At 39.0% G+C, this 19,233-nt stretch overlaps 1 protein-coding gene across 2 annotated transcripts in view; it reads left to right on the plus strand.

The window, feature by feature from the left end:
• LOC150091138 (choline-phosphate cytidylyltransferase A-like) overlaps window positions 1-15,819 on the plus strand; it is a 260,273-nt gene extending 244,454 nt beyond the window's left edge. For both annotated transcript variants that reach the window (XM_090382185.1, XM_090382186.1), the window contains one exon: window positions 15,117-15,819. In XM_090382185.1, the coding sequence (XP_090238311.1) occupies window positions 15,117-15,335 (219 nt within the window). In that variant the 3' untranslated portion in view covers window positions 15,336-15,819. The remainder of the gene's footprint in view (window positions 1-15,116) is intronic.
• The last annotated feature ends 3,414 nt before the right edge of the window (window positions 15,820-19,233 follow it).

Below are 19,233 nucleotides of genomic sequence, written 5' to 3' on the forward strand. Positions count from 1 at the left end.
AGCATCACTAGACTCTGGGAAGATTCCCTTGGATTGGAAAAGTGCCAATTTATCTCCCATAGAGTGAAGTGGGAAATTATCGACCTGTCAGTCTGACTTCAGTGGTAGGGAAAATCATGAAGGCAATGATCAAGGGTGGAATTCAGGATCATTTGGATAGAATTGAAATTCTCAAGGATACTCAGCATGGTTTTATAAAGGGAAAATCATGTTTAACAAATCTGGTCTGCTATTTTGAAAGGGTCACTCACGAGCTAGATTTAGGGAATAATTTCAACATTGTTTATTTAGATTTCAGCAAAGCTTTTGACTCAGTCCCACATAAGCGGTTCCTTTATAAGCTGGAACAGGTTGGAATCACTGGGAAAATCCCTTAGATGGATAGCAGGATAGCTTCAGGGCAGGAGACAGAGGATTGTGGTAAATGGCTATTCCTTAGATTGGGTTGATGTAAGAAGTGGGGTTCCCCAAGGGTCAGTATTAGGACCACTGTTGTTTTTAATTTTCATAAACGACATCAATGAAGGGATAGAGGGCGTGATGTCTAAATTTGCAGATGATGTTAAAATTGGTAGAGTAGTTAATGATCACTGTCAAGCTGAGCTTCTTCAGAGAGACCTAGATAGACTTCAGCAATGGTCAGAAAAATGGTAGCTATGCTTTAATCCAACAAAGTGTAAGGTATTACACCTGGGAAACAGTAATCCCAAAATAACTTATTCACTTGGTGGAATTCAACTAAACCCAGCACTGGAGGAAAGGGACTTGGGTGTTACGATACGGTCAGACATGAAATTCTCTGAGCATTGTAAACAGGTTGCAAGGAAGGCCCATGGTGTCCTATCAATGATCTATCGAACTTTTTCAAGTAGAGATAGGGACATGATAATCTCATTATATAAGGCTTTTGTTAGACCACACTTGGAATACTGTGTTCAAGTATGGAGACCGCACCTAAAGAAAGACATTGAGCTTCTTGAAAGGGTGCAGAGACGAGTAACTTGCCTGGTGAGATCAGCAAAAGGGTGTCCTTATGAAGAAAGACTTCGAATATGTGGGTTGCAGAGTTTGGAAACTAGACACCTTAGAGGAGATTTGATTGAGGTGTTTCAGGCTCTTAGAGGAATCGGTAAAATGAATGAGAACAAAATTTTCAAGGTGATAAATGATGCTAGAACTAGGGGGCATAAATTCAAGTTAGGGGGGGAAATGTTTAGATTGGACTGCAGGAAGTTTTATTTTAGCCAGCGAGTTATAAATTACTGGAATAAGTTGCCTTCATTGGTGGTAGAGGCTGACAGTTTGGGTAATTTCAAAGGTCATCTGGATAGTACCTTCGGGTCAGGGAAGCGCATAGGATGATAGGTTTAATTTTTTTTTTCTTTCACTAATTATTATTTATTTATTTTTTTTTTTTTTCTTTGGCCGGTGCAGCATAAGGCCACAGGCTTTCTTGCACCATGCAGCCATTCCTAATACTAATAAGCAAGAAAAGAGTATATGGAGAGTGGAAGGAAAAATTACCAACCACATCCTACAAAAAGTTATCAGAGTTAAATCGTATAAATTTACATCATTTGAAATTAAAGTAGGAATAACCAGTAAATCAATATAATCCTGAAATAAAATAAAGCCGTACGTAACATCATATGTACAGTACAAGACAACGTACATACAAGAGAGGAACAAAAGGAACAAGTAAAATGATGATCAGATCACTATTTACATATTTGTGAAGAGGGCGCTGACTCTCTTTAAAAATTACAGCTGTGAATTACAGGCTCTGAAAAAGCAATGTGTTTGCCATTTTATTTACCTAATTGTTATTTTATATTGAACTTTATAAGTAGCCATATAGTTTTAGATATGCTGGTTATTTTTATTTTTAATTTAGATAAGAGTTTTTGTAGATTAGCATTAGCATTAGCATTAGTAGAGGCATTTGATGCAAGAAAGTAAGCTTATGCAGCATCAGCCAAAAAAAAAACCCACTTCCACTTCACCCCTCTGTTCATTCAAAATACCTGTCCAGCTGAGCCTTAAACTTATTTAGGCTATCAACCTCCACTACAAGGGATGCAAGTCTGTTCCACCAACCAACCACCCGCTGGCTAAAGGCAAATTTCCGCACATCTATCCTACATCTGTCTTTCCTCAATTTGAATTTATGCCCTCTCAGGTGATTATTCTGAGCTAGAGGAAGAATCCCATCAGCATTGAGCATGCTCAAACCATTCAAGGCTTTATACACCTCTATCAGATCACCTCGCTGGTGCCTAGTCTCCAGACACTGTAATTTGCAAAACTTACAAAACTTTCTTCTTAAGAGCACCCCTTTGTTCCATTCACTAATCTTGTTGCCCTTCTCTGTAATCGTTCCAGCAGCTCTACATCCTTCTTGAAATGAGGCCTCCAGACCTGTATACAGTACTCTAGGTGTGGCCTGACCATTGTCTTATACAAGGGAATAATCACTTCCTTATCCCTGCTGGAAAAATTCCTGTATATCATTGACAATACTCCATGAGCTACTCTTGCAGCCCGTCTGCACTGCTCAGAGAACTTCATATCTGCCTGCACAACCCCCCCCCCCAAGTCCCTTTCATTCTCTACCACTGTCAGTGTAGTACCACAGAGTTGATACATTGCTCTGGGGTTGCTGTTTCCCATGGGTAGTACTTTACATTTGTCAATGTTAAACTTCATTTGTCACCTCTCAGCCCATCTGCTCAACCTTTCCAGATCCTGTTGCAGTAGCATAGTGTCAGTAGTGTCCTTGACAACCCTGCCAACCTTTGTATCGTCTGCAAACTTGGACATTAAGCTTGATATACCATAATCAGTATCATTTATAAATACAGAAAACAATAATGGACCCAACACTGAGCCCTGAGGGACTCCACTAATAACATTAGTCCACGATGAACAGTGTCCATTGATTACCACTCTCTGTCTTCTCCCCCTCAACCACCCCTTTATCCATAGCAGCAATTTGCCTCCAATGCCACACTGCTCCAATTTGTGTAGCAGTCTTCCATGTGCAACAGTATCAAAAGCCTTTCTAAGGTCCAAGTATATAATATCAAAGCTATTCCCTGCATCCTTTTGTGACTGCATCATAGTATCCAATCAAATTGGTCAGGCAAGACTTCCCCTTAACAAAACCATGCTGTGTCCGAGCTATAACTGAAGTCTTGTCTAAATGATCCTGCAGTGCTTCTTTAACCATTGCCTCCATTAATTTTCCTGGAACAGAAGTTAAGCTCACAGGTCTATAATTACTTGTGTCAGCCTTTGATTCTCCTTTGTGAATTGGGGTCACATTTGCACATTTCCAGTCTATGGGTACATCCCCTGAGTCCAAAGAAGCTCTCATAATTATGGCTAAGGGTTTGCTTACTTCCTTTGCTGCCTCCTTTAATATAACTGGATAGATCCCATCCACCCCGGGTGCCTTTCTTGTGTTTATCTTCAACAGCTTCTCCTCCACTTTACTCCCAGTTATTTCAAGATTCTGTAGCTTACTACTAGAATTGAATACACCTCTGGCATTCCCCTCGCTGAATAACTCCTCATGTGTGAATGTCGATGCAAAATATTCATTTAGTTTGTTAGCTACCTGAGCAGGATCATCAACAGTTGACCCATCAGTATCAAGTGGACCAATCTGATTCACAGGATTCTATTAGAATGAGCAGAAGCCTGAAAAACAAGATGCATGGTATTTCAGAGACTGCTGGGAGCCATTGCGGTACAAGTAAACACATGGGTTGTGTTAGGGTAGGTAAGAATAGAAACAGGTGCAGGTATACTTGCGTGTACACCAATGCTAGGAGTTTAGTAAATAAATTTGATGAATTTGAGGTATTGCTCAAAACATCAAAGGCAGATATTGTTGGGATATCAGAGACGTGGTGTCACACAGATATAAGGGATGCAGAACTGCAATTTGGGGAGTACAACGTCTACAGAAAGGATAGACAGGATAGGAAGGGAGTAGGGGTTATGCTATTAGTTAAGAAATATATAAAATACAAGGAAGTGAAGCCAGTCGACATCGCTGGACAGTGCAGTGTTGAGTCAGTTTGGTGTGACATAAGCATTGGGAGATCAAAATTGAGAGTAGGAGTGTGCTATAGGCCTAATGACTCTGATGAGTATAATAAGGAACTGTACAGGGAAATAGAGTGGGCCAGTAAATCAGAGTCTTATAATGGGAGATTTTAATTTCCCAGATATTGACTGGAATTTGGGGGCTGGTTACTCACACACTAGCAGGGCTTTTGTGGATTTATTGGATGATTGTTTTCTACATCAGCATGTTCGGGAGGCAACTAGAGGGAGGAATACTCTTGATCTGATTATCAGTAGTGATTCTTCATGCATTAAGAATCTGCAGATAAATGAACCACTAGGTGGCAGTGATCACAGTGTGCTGAAGTGGGATTTACTCAAAGAGGTAACTACCATTAGGGGTAAAGGGAAGGGTTATTGCTTCCGTAAAGGCGACTACGATGGACTGAGACAGTATTTAAATTCTATACAGTGGGACCAACTGATGATGTTATCAACAGCAAATTCAAAATGGAAAGCATTCAAAGAACTTATCTTGGAAGCTACTAGGCTTTACATACCAACTAAGAAATATTGTTCAAGGTTTAGGCCAAAATGGATGTCAGATGGAACTAATGAGGCATATGGCAGAGAAGAAAAATGCATGGGATACTTACAAATTAACACGACACAGAAGCCTATGATAGATACAAGTTGATATGCAACCAAGTTACAAAGGAGGTTAGGCAGGCGAAGGCAGATTACGAGAAATCTTTGGCAAGGGATGCAAAGAAAAACAGCAAAGAGTTCTTTACTTATGTAAACTCTAGAAGGAAGGGGATGAATCAGATTGGTCCACTTGATATTGATGGGTCAACTGTTGATGATCCTGCTCAGGTAGCTAACAAACTAAATGAATATTTTGCATCGACATTCACACATGAGGAGTTATTCAGCAAGGGGAATGCCAGAGGTGTATTCAACTCTAGCAGTAAGCTACAGAATCTTGAAATAACTGGGAGTAAAGTGGAGGAGAAACTGTTGAAGATAAACGCAAGAAAAGCACCCGGGGTGGATGGGATCTATCCAGTTATATTAAAGGAGGCAGCAAAGGAAGTAAGCAAACCCTTAGCCATAATTATGAGAGCTTCCTTGGACTCAGGGGAGGTACCCATAGACTGGAAATGTGCAAATGTGACCCCAATTCACAAAGAAGGATCAAAGGCTGACACAAGTAATTATAGACCTGTGAGCTTAACTTCTGTTCCAGGAAAATTAATGGAGGCACTGGTTAAAGAAGCACTGCAGGATCATTTAGACAAGACTTCAGTTATAGCTCAGACACAGCATGGTTTTGTTAAGGGGAAGTCTTGCCTGACCAACTTGATTGGATACTATGATGCAGTCACAAAAGAACTGGATGCAGGGAATAATTTGATATTATATACTTGGATCTTAGAAAGGCTTTTGATACTGTTGCACATGGAAGACTGCTGCACAAATTGGAGCAGTGTGACATTGGAGGCAAATTGCTGCTATGGATAAAGGGGTGGTTGAGGGGGAGAAGACAGAGAGTGGTAATCAATGGACACTGCTCATCGTGGACTAATGTTATTAGTGGAGTCCCTCAGGGCTCAGTGTTGGGTCCATTATTGTTTTCTGTATTTATAAATGATATTGATGATGGTATATCAAGCTTAATGTCCAAGTTTGCAGATGATACAAAGGTTGGCAGGGTTGTCAAGGACAATTCTGACACTATGCTGCTGCAACAGGATCTGGAAAGGTTGAGCAGATGGGCTGAGAGGTGGCAAATGAAGTTTAACATTGACAAATGTAAAGTACTACACATGGGAAACAGCAACCCCAGAGCAACGTATCAACTCTGTGGTACTACACTGACAGTGGTAGAGAATGAAAGGGACTTGGGGGTGGTTGTGCAGGCAGATATGAAGTTCTCTGAGCAGTGCAGATGGGCTGCAAGAGTAGCTCATGGAGTATTGTCAATGATATACAGGAATTTTTCCAGCAGGGATAAGGAGGTGATTATTCAATTGTATAAGGCAATGGTCAGGCCACACCTAAGTGTACTGTATACAGGTCTGGAGGCCTCATTTCAAGAAGGATGTAGAGCTGCTGGAACGAGTACAGAGAAGGGCAACAAGATTAGTGAATGGAACAAAGGGGCGTTCTTACGAAGAAAGGCTTAAGTTTTGCAAATTACAGTGTCTGGAGACTAGGCACCAGCAAGGTGATCTGATAGAGGTGTATAAAGCCTTGAATTGTTTAAGCATGCTCAATGCTGATGGGATTCTTCCTCTAGCTCAGAAAAATCACCTGAGAGGGCATAAATTCAAATTGAGGAAAGACAGATGTAGGATAGACGTGCAGAAATTTGCCTTTAGCCAGCGGGTGGTTGGTTGGTGGAACAGACTCCCATCCCTTGTGGTGGAGGTTGATAGCCTAAATAAGTTTAAGGCTCAGCTGGACAGGTATTTTGAACGAACAGAGGGGTGAAGTGGAAGTGGGTTTTTTTTTTTTTTTTTTTTTTGGCTGATGCTGCATAAGCTTGCTTTCTTGCATCAAATGCCTCTACTAATGCTAATGCTAATCCCCTTCCTTCTAGAGTTTATATAAGTAAAGAACTCTTTGCTGTTTTTCTTTGCATCCCTTGCCAAGGATTTCTCGTAATCTGCCTTCGCCTGCCTAACCTCCTTTGTAACTTGGTTGCATATCAACTTGTATCTATCATAGGCTTCTGTATCATGTGTTAATTTGTAAGTATCCCATGCATTTTTCTTCTCTGCCATATGCCTCATTAGTTCATCTGACATCCATTTTGGCCTAAACCTTGAACAATATTTCTTAGTTGGTATGTAAAGCTTCCAAGGTAAGTTCTTTGAATGCTTCCCATTTTGAATTTGCTGTTGGTAACATCATCAGTTGGTCCCACTGTATAGAATTTAAATACTGTCTCAGTCCATCGTAGTTGCCTTTACGGAAGCAATAACCCTTCCCTTTACCCCTAATGGTAGTTACCTCTTTGAGTAAATCCCACTTCAGCACACTGTGATCACTGCCACCTAGTGGTTCATTTATCTGCAGATTCTTAATGCATGAAGAATCACTGCTGATAATCAAATCCAGAGTATTACTCCCTCTAGTTGCCTCCCGAACATGCTGATGTAGAAAACAATCATCCAATAAATCCACAAAAGCCTTGCTAGTGTGTGAGTGACCAACCCACAAATTCCAGTCAGTATCTGGGAAATTAAAATCCCCCATTATAAGACTCTCTGATTTACTGGCCCACTCTATTTCCCTGTACAGTTTCTTATTATACTCATCAGAGTCATTAGGCCTATAGCACACTCCTACTCTCAATTTTGATCTCCCAGTGCTTATGTCACACCAAACTGACTCAACACTGCACTGTGCAGTGATGTCGACTGGCTTCACTTCCTTGGTTTTTATGTGTTTCTTAACTAATAGCATAACCCCCACCCCTTCCTATCCTGTCTATCCTTTCTGTAGACGTTTTACTCCCCAAATTGCAGTTCTGCATCCCTTATATCTGTGTGACACCGCGTCTCTGATATCCCAACAATATCTGCCTTTGATGTTTTGAGCAATACTTCAAATTCATCAAATTTATTTACTAAACTCCTAGCATTGGTGTACACGCAAGTATACCTGCACCTGTTTCTATTCTTACCTACCCTAACACAACCCATGTGTTTACTTGTTGTACCGCAATGGCTCCCAGCAGTCTCTGAAATATCATGCATCTTGTTTTTCAGGCTTCTGCTCATTCTAATAGAAGCAATGCAAGAATCTCTTTCACCTCTGCCAGTGGCTACTGTCAATCTATTGGTCTTTGTCTCCCCCCAAGCTAGCAGTTTTCCGACCCACCTAACACTGCCTTGATAGCATCAGCAAATATTCTTGCACCCTTTCTATTTAAGTGTATCCCATCTCTGTAGAAGCAATCTCTCCTGTTAACAAGTAGAGTCCAGGCTGAAAAAAATTCTACCCCTTGAGCCTTGCACAATCTTTCCAGGGCCGAATTGATCGACAAGGCTCTCATCATATACTCCCTCCTATCGTGTCTGGGCAGAATTGCAGACACTTTCAAATTCAACCCTAATTCTCGGCTTTTGTTCAACAGTGACCTGTACTTGTTAAGTAATTCTGCCGGTCTCCTACTCTTAATATTATTAGTGCCAACTTGTACAACTATATCACCTTTTGTGCCCTTAAAAGATGATATTCGCTCTACAACTCATCAACCTTTGCCCCTGGCAGACATACCCTGGTCCTGTTCCACCTGTCCTTTTTATAAAGCATGTTCCCCGTTTCCCTGACAATAGAGTCACCAACAACTACTAGTTCCTTCGGGACCAGCGCATTATGCCTTGGGGGATGTCTCTGTGTCACGTGATGCCCAAGTGCAAGCTCTGGCATTGATGTGGGCAGCTGAGAGCTTGATGGGCCCCTCAATTTAGTTTCTTCGAGAGCATCCACCCTGTCCTTCAAGCTCTCATATAGGCCCACAAGAACGCTGAGTTGTTGCTTGATGTCGATACACTCCTTGCATCGCTCGCACACACACACACACAAAGACATCCCCCATGGCAGTATCATGTCCCGTACCCGATTGCTCTGCAAACATCAAGCAAAGAGTGCATTTTATAAGGCTGTGAGTCAGAGGACAACTGCCCTCCTCAGTTCTGCTCTGAGCCACAGCACTTCCATTATCTTGAGCCTTTTGCTTTGCTGCTCTGGTCTGAGTCATGATTCTATTAATTTATTAATTAATTATAATTATGTTATGTTATTAATTATGTTAAATATAATTAATTATGTTACGTTTGTAATCTAAGTCATTATATGTATTTATTTAAAAGTACAATTTAACTGCTAACGAAGTTCACTAACGCTATCTAGTACGGTATATAACTGTCGTATTACAAAGGCGGGAAAGTTACGACGGTGAATCTACGGACACTTAACCTTACCGATACTTTTATGCAATTACAAGGCCGAGTAAAGAATAAATACACCAAATTAATCAGAAAATCACAAAATAATGTTATATTACTAAATTTAAATCAAAAGTTTTAGAAAAACAATAATTTCAAATCAATAAAGAAGAAAAATCCACTTAGCGGCTTTGAACACGACCGTCTCCTAATAGCCTCGTCAGCAGACGAGATGATATAATATACACAGTTCTGTATATCTTTGTATCTTATATACACATATGTGTATCTTATATACACAGATGATATAAGATAACATAATATACACAAACTTGCAAAGTGCCCTACTAGCAATGCAAAAGATTTTCCCACCTACTCATCCATTACTACAGCTGATCAGATCAGAGTTGATTAGTCTCAGAGATAATCGGCAAAAGGTTGTCTTCTGCTGAATCCCAGCCTATACTGGAATACCAGGAAACGAAATTGCAGATGATGCTGCCAAGCATCCATCGAGCATAGCTCCAATGAATTTTCTGGTACTGTTCAGTTATTACAAAATGCATATACGAAATATTGTAAGGAACGATGGGCACTTCAGTGGTAAACACATATACATAACAAACTCCTTGAAATTAAACCTGTACCTCAATTACGGGGCGCCAGTTTCTGCACAAACAGACAAGAAGAGGTAGTCCTAGCCAGACCCCAAATAGGCCACCCTCAATTGACCACCCTATTTCTGTTATCAGATAATGACCCTCCACAGTGTACACATTGCCACTGGCTCACAATAAAACACATACTCCTGGAATGCACCTTGTATAACAATTCCCGTCTAATTTCATTCACTTCTCTCTGAAACTTACAGGAATTGTCATTTAGTCATATCATAGGAGAAAATTCAAACCTTATAGAATTTTCATTTTTTCTGAAACGAATAGGTTTATATATAAATGTTTATAACTGCTTCCATAGAAGCCAACATAGTATTAACTGCTATGATAAGTGCAATATGGCCTAAGTAGCCTTTGCACCAGAAAACTCCAAGCACAACAACCTTCGTATTGTCTGCAAACTTAGACTGATATTCCTTAATCAATATCATTGATAAATACAGAAAACAACGATGGACCCAACACTTGAACCCCGGGGATCTCCGCTAATAATATTAGTCCACAAAGAGCAGTATCCATTGATAATCACTCTTGTCTTCTCCCATTCAACCATCCTTTTATCTATACCAGCAATTTGCCCTTAATGCCATACTACTCCAATTTGTACAGTAGTCTTCCATGTGCAACAGTATCAAAAGCTTTCCTATTATAGGGTTATAATTTTGTACTGAAATTGAAATTTTATTGAAATTGAATCGAAATCATGACTCAGACCAGAGCAGCAAAGCAAAAGGCTCAAGCTAATGTGAGTGCTGTGGCTCAGGGGAAAACTGAGGGGGGCAGTTGCCCTTTGAATCACAGCCTTTTAAAATGCACTGCTTGCTTGATGTTTGTGGAGCAATAAGGTACGGGACGTATCTTAGGGTAGCTAAGAATAGAAACAGGTGCATGTATACTTGCGTATACACCAATGCAGGGAGTTTGGAAAATAAATTCGATGAATTTGAGGTATTGCTCAAAACATAAAAGGCGGATATTATTGGGATATCAGAGACGTGGTGTCACACAGATATAAGTAATGCAGAACTGGAATTTGGGGAGTACAATGTGTACAGGAAGGATACACAGGATAGGAAGGGAGGAGAAATATTAGTTAAGAAATACATAAAATCCAATGAAGTGAAGCCAGTCGATATCGCTGGACGGTGCAGTGTCGAGTCAGTTTGGTGTGACATAAGCATTGGGAGATCAAAATTGAGAGCAGGAGTGTGTTATAGGCCTAATGACTCTGATGAGTATAATAAGAAACTGTACAGGGGTGTAGTGGCCAGTAAATCAGAGAGTCTTATAATGGAGGATATTAATTTCCCAGATATTGACTGGAATTTGTAAGCTGGTCACTCACACACCAGCAAGGCTTTTGTGGATTTATTGGATGATTGTTTTTTACATCAGCATGTTCGGGAGGCAACTAGAGGGAGTAATACTCTTGATCTGATTATCAGTAGTGATTCTTCATGCATTAAGAATCTGCAGTGTGCTGAAGTGGGATTTACTCAAAGAGGTAACTACCATCAGGAGTAAAGGGAAGAGTTTTTGCTTTCATAAAGGCGACTATGGTGGTCTGAGACAGTATTTAAATTATTCACGGTGGGACCAGCTGATGATGTTACCAACATCAAATTCAAAATGGGAAGCATTCAAAGAATTTATCTTGAAAGCTACTAGGCTTTACATACCAACTAAGAAATATTATTCAAGGTTTAGGCCTAAATTGATGTCCGATGAACTAATGAGACATATGGCAGACAAGAAAAATGCATGGGATGCATACAGATTAATGGGTGACATGGAAGCTTATGATAGATATAAACTGGTCTGTAACCAAGTGACAAAGGAGATTAGGCAGGCAAAGGCAGATTATGAGAAATCTTTGGCAAAGGATGCAAAGAAAAAGAGCAAAGAGTTCTTTACCTATGTAAACTCTAGAAGGAAAGGGATGAATCAGATTGGTCCACTGGATATCGATGGGTCAACTGTTGATGATACTGCTTAGGTGGCTAACAAACTAAATGGGTATTTTACATCTACATTCACACATGAGGAGTTATTCAGGGAGGGGGACTACCACAGGTGAATTAAACTCTGGCAGTGAGCTAGATGATTTTGTATTAACTGAGAGGAAAGTGGAAGAGAAATTGTTGAAGATAAACATAAAAAAAGGCACCCGGAGTGGATGGGATCTATCCAGTTATATTAAAGGGGACAGCAAAGGAAGTAAGCAGACCCTTAGCCATAATTATGAGAGCTGCTTTGGACTCAGGGGAGGTACCCATGGACTGGAGATGTGCAAATGTGACCCCAATTCATAAAGGAAGATTCAAAGGGAGACACAAGTAATTATAGACCTCTTAGTTTAACTTCTGTTCCAGGAAAATTAATGGAGGCACTGGTTAAAGAAGCAGTGCAGGATCATCTAGACAAGACTTCAGTTATAGCTTGGACACAGCATGGTTTTGTTAAGGGAAATTTCCAATTTGATTGGATACTATGATGTGGTCACAAAGAACTGGATGCAGGGAATAACTTTGAAATCATATATTTGGTTCTTAGAAAGCCTCTTGATATTGTTGCACATGGAAGATTGCTGAACAAATTGGAGCAGTGTGGCATTGGAGGGAAATTGCTTCTATGGATAAAGGGATGGTTGAGTGGGAGAAGACAGAGTGGTAATCAGTGGTAATCAATCTGTGGACTAATGTTACTAGTGGAGTCCCTCAGGGTTCAGTGTTGGGTCCATTATTGTTTTCTGTATTTATAAATGATATTGATGATGGTATATCAAGCTTAATGTCCAAGTTTGCAGACGATACGAAGGTTGGCAGGGTTGTTAAGGACACTAATGACAGTACGCTGCTGCAACAGGATCTTGAAAAGTTGAGATGGGTTGAGAGGTGGCAAATGAAGTTTAACATCGACAGATGTAAAGTACTACACATGGGAAGCAGTAACTCCAGAGTAACATATCAACTCTGTGGTACTACACTGAAAGTGGTAGAGAAAGAAAAGGACCTGGGGGTAATTGTGCAGGCAGATATGAAGTTTTCTGTGCAGTGCAGACGGTCTGCAACAGTAGCTAATGGTGTCTTGTCAATGATGTACAAGAATTGTTCTAGCAGGGATAAGGAGGTGATTATCCCCTTGTGTAAGGCAATGGTCAGGCCACATCTTGAGTACTGCATACAGGTCTGGAGGCCTCATTTTAAGGATGTAGAGCTGTTGAAGCGAATACAGAGAAGGGCAACGAGTTGGAACGAGTATAGAGAAGCTTTGCAAATTACAGTGCCTGGAAACTAGGCACCTGCGAGGTGATTTGATTGAGGTGTATAAAGCCTTGAATGGTTTGAGTGTGCTCAATGCTGATGGGATTCTTCCTCTTGCTCAGAATAATCACCTGAGAGAGCATAAATTCAAATTGAGGAAAGACATGTAGGATAGATGTGTGGAAGTTTGCCTTTAGCCAGCGGGTGGTTGGTTGGTGGAACAGACTTACATCCTTTGTTGTGGAAGTTGATAGACTAAATAAATTTAAAGCTGTGCTAGACAGGTATTTAGGTTGAACTGAGGGGTGAGATGGGAGCGTTTTTTTTGGCTGATGCTGCATACGCTTGCTTTCCTGCATTATATGCCTCTACTAATGCTAATCCAAGTATATGATATCAAAATTATTTTTTGCATCCAATTCCTTTGTGACCTCATCATGGTATCCAATGAAATTTGTCAGACAAGACTTCCCATTGATAAACCCATTCTGTGTCTGAACTATAACTGCAGTCTTGTCTAGATGATCCTGCATTGCTTCTTTAACCAGTGACTCCATTATTTTCCCTGGAACAGAATTTAACCTAACACGTCTGTAATTACTCGTGTTACCTCTTGATCTCTCTTTGTAAATTTGGGACACATTTTCACATCTCCTATCCATGGGGATTTCCACTGAGTCTAAGGAAGCTTTCTTAATTATGGCAAAGGTTTGTTTACTTCCTTTGCTGCCTCCTGTAATATAACTGGATAGATCCCAACCATCCCAGATGCCTTTCTTATGTTCAATTTCAACAATTTTTCCTCCACTTTGGTCTCAGTTATTACAAAATCCTGCCAGAGTTTCATAAGCTTCTGTCCTCCACTTCCCTACAGACTTCCTCATGTGTGAATGTAGATGAAAAATACTCATTCAGTTTGTCAGCTACCTCAGCAAGTTCATCAACAATCGAACCGTTGATGTAAATGGACCAATCTGATTAATCCCCCTTCCTTCTAGAGTTTACATAAGTAAAGAAGTCTTTGCTGTTTTTTCCTTTGCCATAGATTTCTCATAATCTGTCTTTGCTTGCCTAACCTCCTTTGTGACTTGATTACAGAATTGGTTATATCTGCCGTAGTCTTCTGTGTCACCTGATAAGTTATATGCATCCCATGCACTTTTCTTCTCTGCCACGGGTCTCATTATTTGATCTGCCATCCATTTAGGCCTAAACCTTGAACAGTATTTCTTTGTTGGTATGAAATGCCTAGTAGCTTCCAAGATTACCCCTTGAATGCTTCCCATTTTGCTGTTGGTAACATCATCAGTTGGTCCCTCAGTATAGAATTTAAAGTCTCTGAGACCACCATAGTCACCTTTACGAAAGCAAAAACCCGTACCTTTACCCCTGATGGTAGTTACATCTTTAAGTAAATCCCACATCAACGCTGTGATCACTACCACCTCATGGTTCCTTTATCTGCAGATTTTTAATGCGTGAATAATCACTGCTGATAATCAGATCAAGAGTATTACTTCCTCTAGTTGCCTCTCAAAAATGCTGTGTAGAAAACAATCATCCAATAAATCCACAAAAGCTTTGCTATTATGTGAGTGACCAACCCATGTATTTACTTGTTCCATGATAACTCCCAACAGTCCTGGTAATCCCCAGCACCTTTGCTTTCTCAGCTGCTGCTCATTTCAATAGAAGCAATGCACGAATCACTTTGACCTTTGCATGCGGCTAGTATTAACCTATTAGTCTGTGAGAACAGTTACCTCTGGGAAAACTAAAAATCATATCAAAAAACCATACCAAAGAAAAATTTGTCTATATTTAATAAGCAAAAAAAAAAAAAAATGCAATCATTTATTAACAGCTAGCACAGGATTGTTGTTTTGGAGAGGTACATATATGTATATATACATATGTCTCATATAACATTTTAAGCATTATTAAAATGTTGATTCATTGTAATAATGCTTAAAGGAAGGGCTAATTTTATATATATTTTATACCCATTAAAAAAATCTGTTATTATTAATGAACATGTTTAAATTATTTAGAAGCAAATGTTAAAGGCGTATTGAAATTTTTAAAATCTAAATAATCTAAAATTGCTGATGTAGCTTGTCTCCCTACCTACTTTCTTTTAGAATAATTTTTGGAAAGAAAGCAAGGGCCGATTACGACACGCACTCTCACCATCCGGCAGTCCTCCCTCTAGTCCTTCTCCGGAGCGGTCTCGATCAGCATCTCCACCTGCAAAAAACAGAAAGGTTCAAATTGGATCAAACTTAGATTATTCAGATGAAGATGACTGTTTTGAAGCTGACATCCCTAATGATATAAATAGCGAAACTCCAAAAAGTTAGTTATGGCAGTATTAGGTTTTTCACTGGAGTGTGGGCATTGATAAATTAACAGAATGGTATGATTATCAGAGAAGGCTCTGGAAGTTCTTCTTTGTACATTATTGTTATTATTATTTTATTTTATTTTTTATTTTATTATTATTATTTTATTTTATTTTTTTTAGTAAGGAACATGATAGTTTAAAACAACTTGCCTTCTCACTTTTATCATTGTGGTAGTTCCTATTTACAGACAGATTTTATAATTAGAGTTTTCAACTCACTTGGGAACATGTCATGGGATCACAGCCTGTATGTTATACTCAACTGTATTTAAGAAGAAAATTATTTGAAGATTTATGTTAATTAAATGTAATTTTAAAGAAGTTTATCAAGATATATATGTATTATATATACACACACACACACATGCACGCATGCACACAGTTTTATGCAGTATTTTTTTTAACTGAAAGAAAAACAATCCGTTAACATGGAGTATTAATAATGGCAAATATTGAAGTTGAATAATTTCTTATAGTGTTTGACAGAAGTCCTGTAGTGCTATGAATTTTGTAAGCCATATGAATTGTTCTGTAATTTAGCAGTGCAGTTTATGTAAATAAACTGAAAAGAAATTAATTTTCCTTAGCTGTATAGTAAATACTGCACTTGCTGCTATAATTCCAAGTGATCATTAAGAAACAGAACAAAAAAAAAAAAAAACAATAAAGAATGGCTTTGTTTTAGGAGGATTACTTTTAAAAGCTGAACTTTCTTGTATATAATTAATTTATATTACTTTCTTGCAAAAACATTAACAGAACAAAAACACAAAGATAGCTATGCCCAATTAGTAAGTATGGAAAACAAAATTTCAATTAGTAATGTCTAGAATCCAAAGGAAGCCAAAGTGTGCTTCTTGCACTTCCCAGCAGGCCCCAGTACTAAAATCATAAATAAAATGATATAATAATAGAATCACAGTTATCCAAAACAATTGTGGTGGGCCTTTTGGATAGTTTGATTTCTTTGGGTAATTTAATTTTAAATCCAAAACATTTGCAATATTAAATCCAAGCAGGAAATATATTAATGAGAGATATTTTTATTATGAAAACAAGCTATAACTAATGGGCAGTTCGTGCTTTGTCTAGTTTGTGCATTCCTGTTGAGATGTAATCCAAACAAATATTTGAAACGAATCGATGGGTTTAAATGGGAAAGATTTTTTTTTTTTTTTTTTTGTTGATGCTATATAAGCTTGCTCTAATCCAAATGTCCAAAGAATTTATTACAAAGTTCATTGAAACAGAGAATGCCTTTTTATTGAAAGTAAATTGGGGAACTACACAAATTTAATGAATAAAGCTTGAATAGATTACCCATGCCATTTTTATATAACACCAACCACACTGATGTGACTGTATAGAAACTTTTATCAGCAGTAATTTATACAATGATAAATATACACTGGTGTTCAAAGAAAGTGCATCACCCCTTAAAATTGTAATTCTAGTCCGAATAACATAAGTAATGTAATATTTATAATATTACATATTTATATTTATAATGTAGTAATGGCAATATTTCTTACAGATTGCATCAGATAAAATTGACACACGTAGGTGATGATGTAATGTTCCATCAGCTGTTACTTTCAGCTATATAAACACGCTCTGCAAGAGTTGCAATCATTCCTTGCTTGTGTCAGGATGGCAAGTTACATGCAGTTGTCGCCACGAAGAAAGAGTGCTATTGTTGCTTTACATGAGGAAGGATGTTCTTCCCATCATGTTGGTTGTAGAGTGTCTTGTAATCAGTCGACAGTGAGTAGATTTCTTTCCAAACTCAAGAATGCTGGTTCTTCTGATAGGAAAAAAGGAAGCGGACTAAAACGAGTCTCTACGCCAAAACAGGACCGCGTTTTGAAGCGCTTATGCCTTAAAAACTTTAAAGCTTCTTCGTTTGAGCTAAAAAGAATGGGAAGAACATACAGGAGTGGTAGCAAGCACAGTAACAGTCAGAAGATGCCTCTTCAAAAATTTACTTGTCGCCCATCATCCTAAGAAGAAGCCCCTCCTCACACAAAAAATGAAAAAGGGCCGATTAATTTGGTGTAAGGAGCATGTCAAATGAGTTCCGAGCAGTGGAAGTCAGTTATTTTCTCGGTTAAGAAGAAATTCAACCTGCGTAGCACTGATGGGAGACAAATGATTCGCTATACACTTGAAGAATACCATCCAGACTGTATGGTGTGTACAGTGAAATTCCCTACCAGCAAATGATATGGAGGTGCATTTCATATTGTGGCGTAGGTCCCCTGCAGTTTATAAAAGGTTCCGTAAATGCCAATGGATACCTGGCTATATTGGAAGGCAAATTTCTGCCAACCATTAGAGACCATTTCAACCTGCCAAGTAACTGCATCTTTCACGATGACTCTGCTCCTTGTCACTGGGCGAAAAATGTAATAGGCGCTTCTGTAGTTACTTTAGCTTCATTTCTGCATTAGAGATTTGACAATAATGTGTTTACATTTGTTACAGATGAAAAGGAAACAGCCCGTATCTGAATCATATTTTTTATTTTTTATGTAAACCCCAAACACAAGAGGTATTAGCACCTATAGTACTTAGTACCGTGCTTGGGTTGGAGGTTGAGAAGACGAAAGAAGATATTTGTTGACATTGGACTTGAACTTATGTAGACTGTAATTTTCAGGAAATACGTATGAAGGAAGGTTGTTCCAGAAAACAGCAGTTGAATGAATAAACGAGGAAGATGAAAAGTTGGTTCTGTGAGTTTGGAGTTGGACAGTAAATGGAAGTTGGCTGGTGGCTGCACACGTTCGGACTGTTTTGAAAGGGAGAGCAGTAATTATAGAAGCCAATTCAGAAGCCCATGGAAATATCTGTAGAAGAGGCATGCAGCAGAAACAGTGCATCTATGAGACAGCAAGTGGAGAGACTCGGTTAGAGATGAATCATTAATTAATCTAACTGCCAGCAAATGATATGGATGAATGAAATCAAGAAGAATCTCTCTGAACCTCTTCTGAATGAAATCAAGAAGCCTGAGAGCGGTTTTGGGGACACCACCCCAGATGTGGGAACAATATTCCATGGTAGGGCAGATTTGCGATTTATACAGAGTGAGCAGCTGTTTGGAAGAAACATAACGCCGACAGCGAAAGAGAAAACCAAGTTTTTTAGATGCAGAGGAAGCAATATTTGTAATGTGCTTGTGCCAAGAGAGATTACAAGTCAGGATAATCCGCAAAAGAGATATATCATTTTGCCTAGAAATTGGAGTGTCACCAAACATAAGCATAGGAGCAGAAGAATCCTTTTTGCGAGATATAAGATAAGACTGAGTTTTAGAAGAGTTGAAATCAACTAAGTTGTCTTTGCCCCACTTCAGAATTACCTGAAGATCGGCATTTAAGGAATTGCTAGCAGACTTTCTAGAAGTTGAAACTGATCGAGCAGGGCAAGGGTTCTCAAAATGGAAAGTGGAATGCAATGTGCTATCATCAGCAAAACTATGGATAAGATTTCCAGTCAATGGAAGAAGGTCATTAATATACAAGAGGAAAAGAGTGGGGGAAAGAACTGAACCTTGGGGCACACCAGCATTAGTGGAGAAGTTAGAAGACAGATAGCCATCTACCATCACCCTCAGTGAGTGATCAGAGAGAAAACTGGATAACCAATTACTAAAAACAGTTGGCAAACCATAAGATGGAAGCTTGTTTAGAAGACCTTTATGCCAAACACAATCAAAAGCCTTTGAGATGTCAAAAGCAACTACTTGTGTTTCACCGAACCTTTCCATTAAATTAGTCCATAAATGGTTAACATAAGCCAGCATGTCACAGGTGGATCGACAGTGACAGAATCCATACTGGCAATCGCTA

This window comes from Mastigoproctus giganteus, chromosome 1 (assembly GCF_048544385.1).
Source record: "Mastigoproctus giganteus isolate SK-2022 chromosome 1, ASM4854438v1, whole genome shotgun sequence".
NCBI lineage: Eukaryota > Metazoa > Arthropoda > Arachnida > Uropygi > Thelyphonidae > Mastigoproctus > Mastigoproctus giganteus.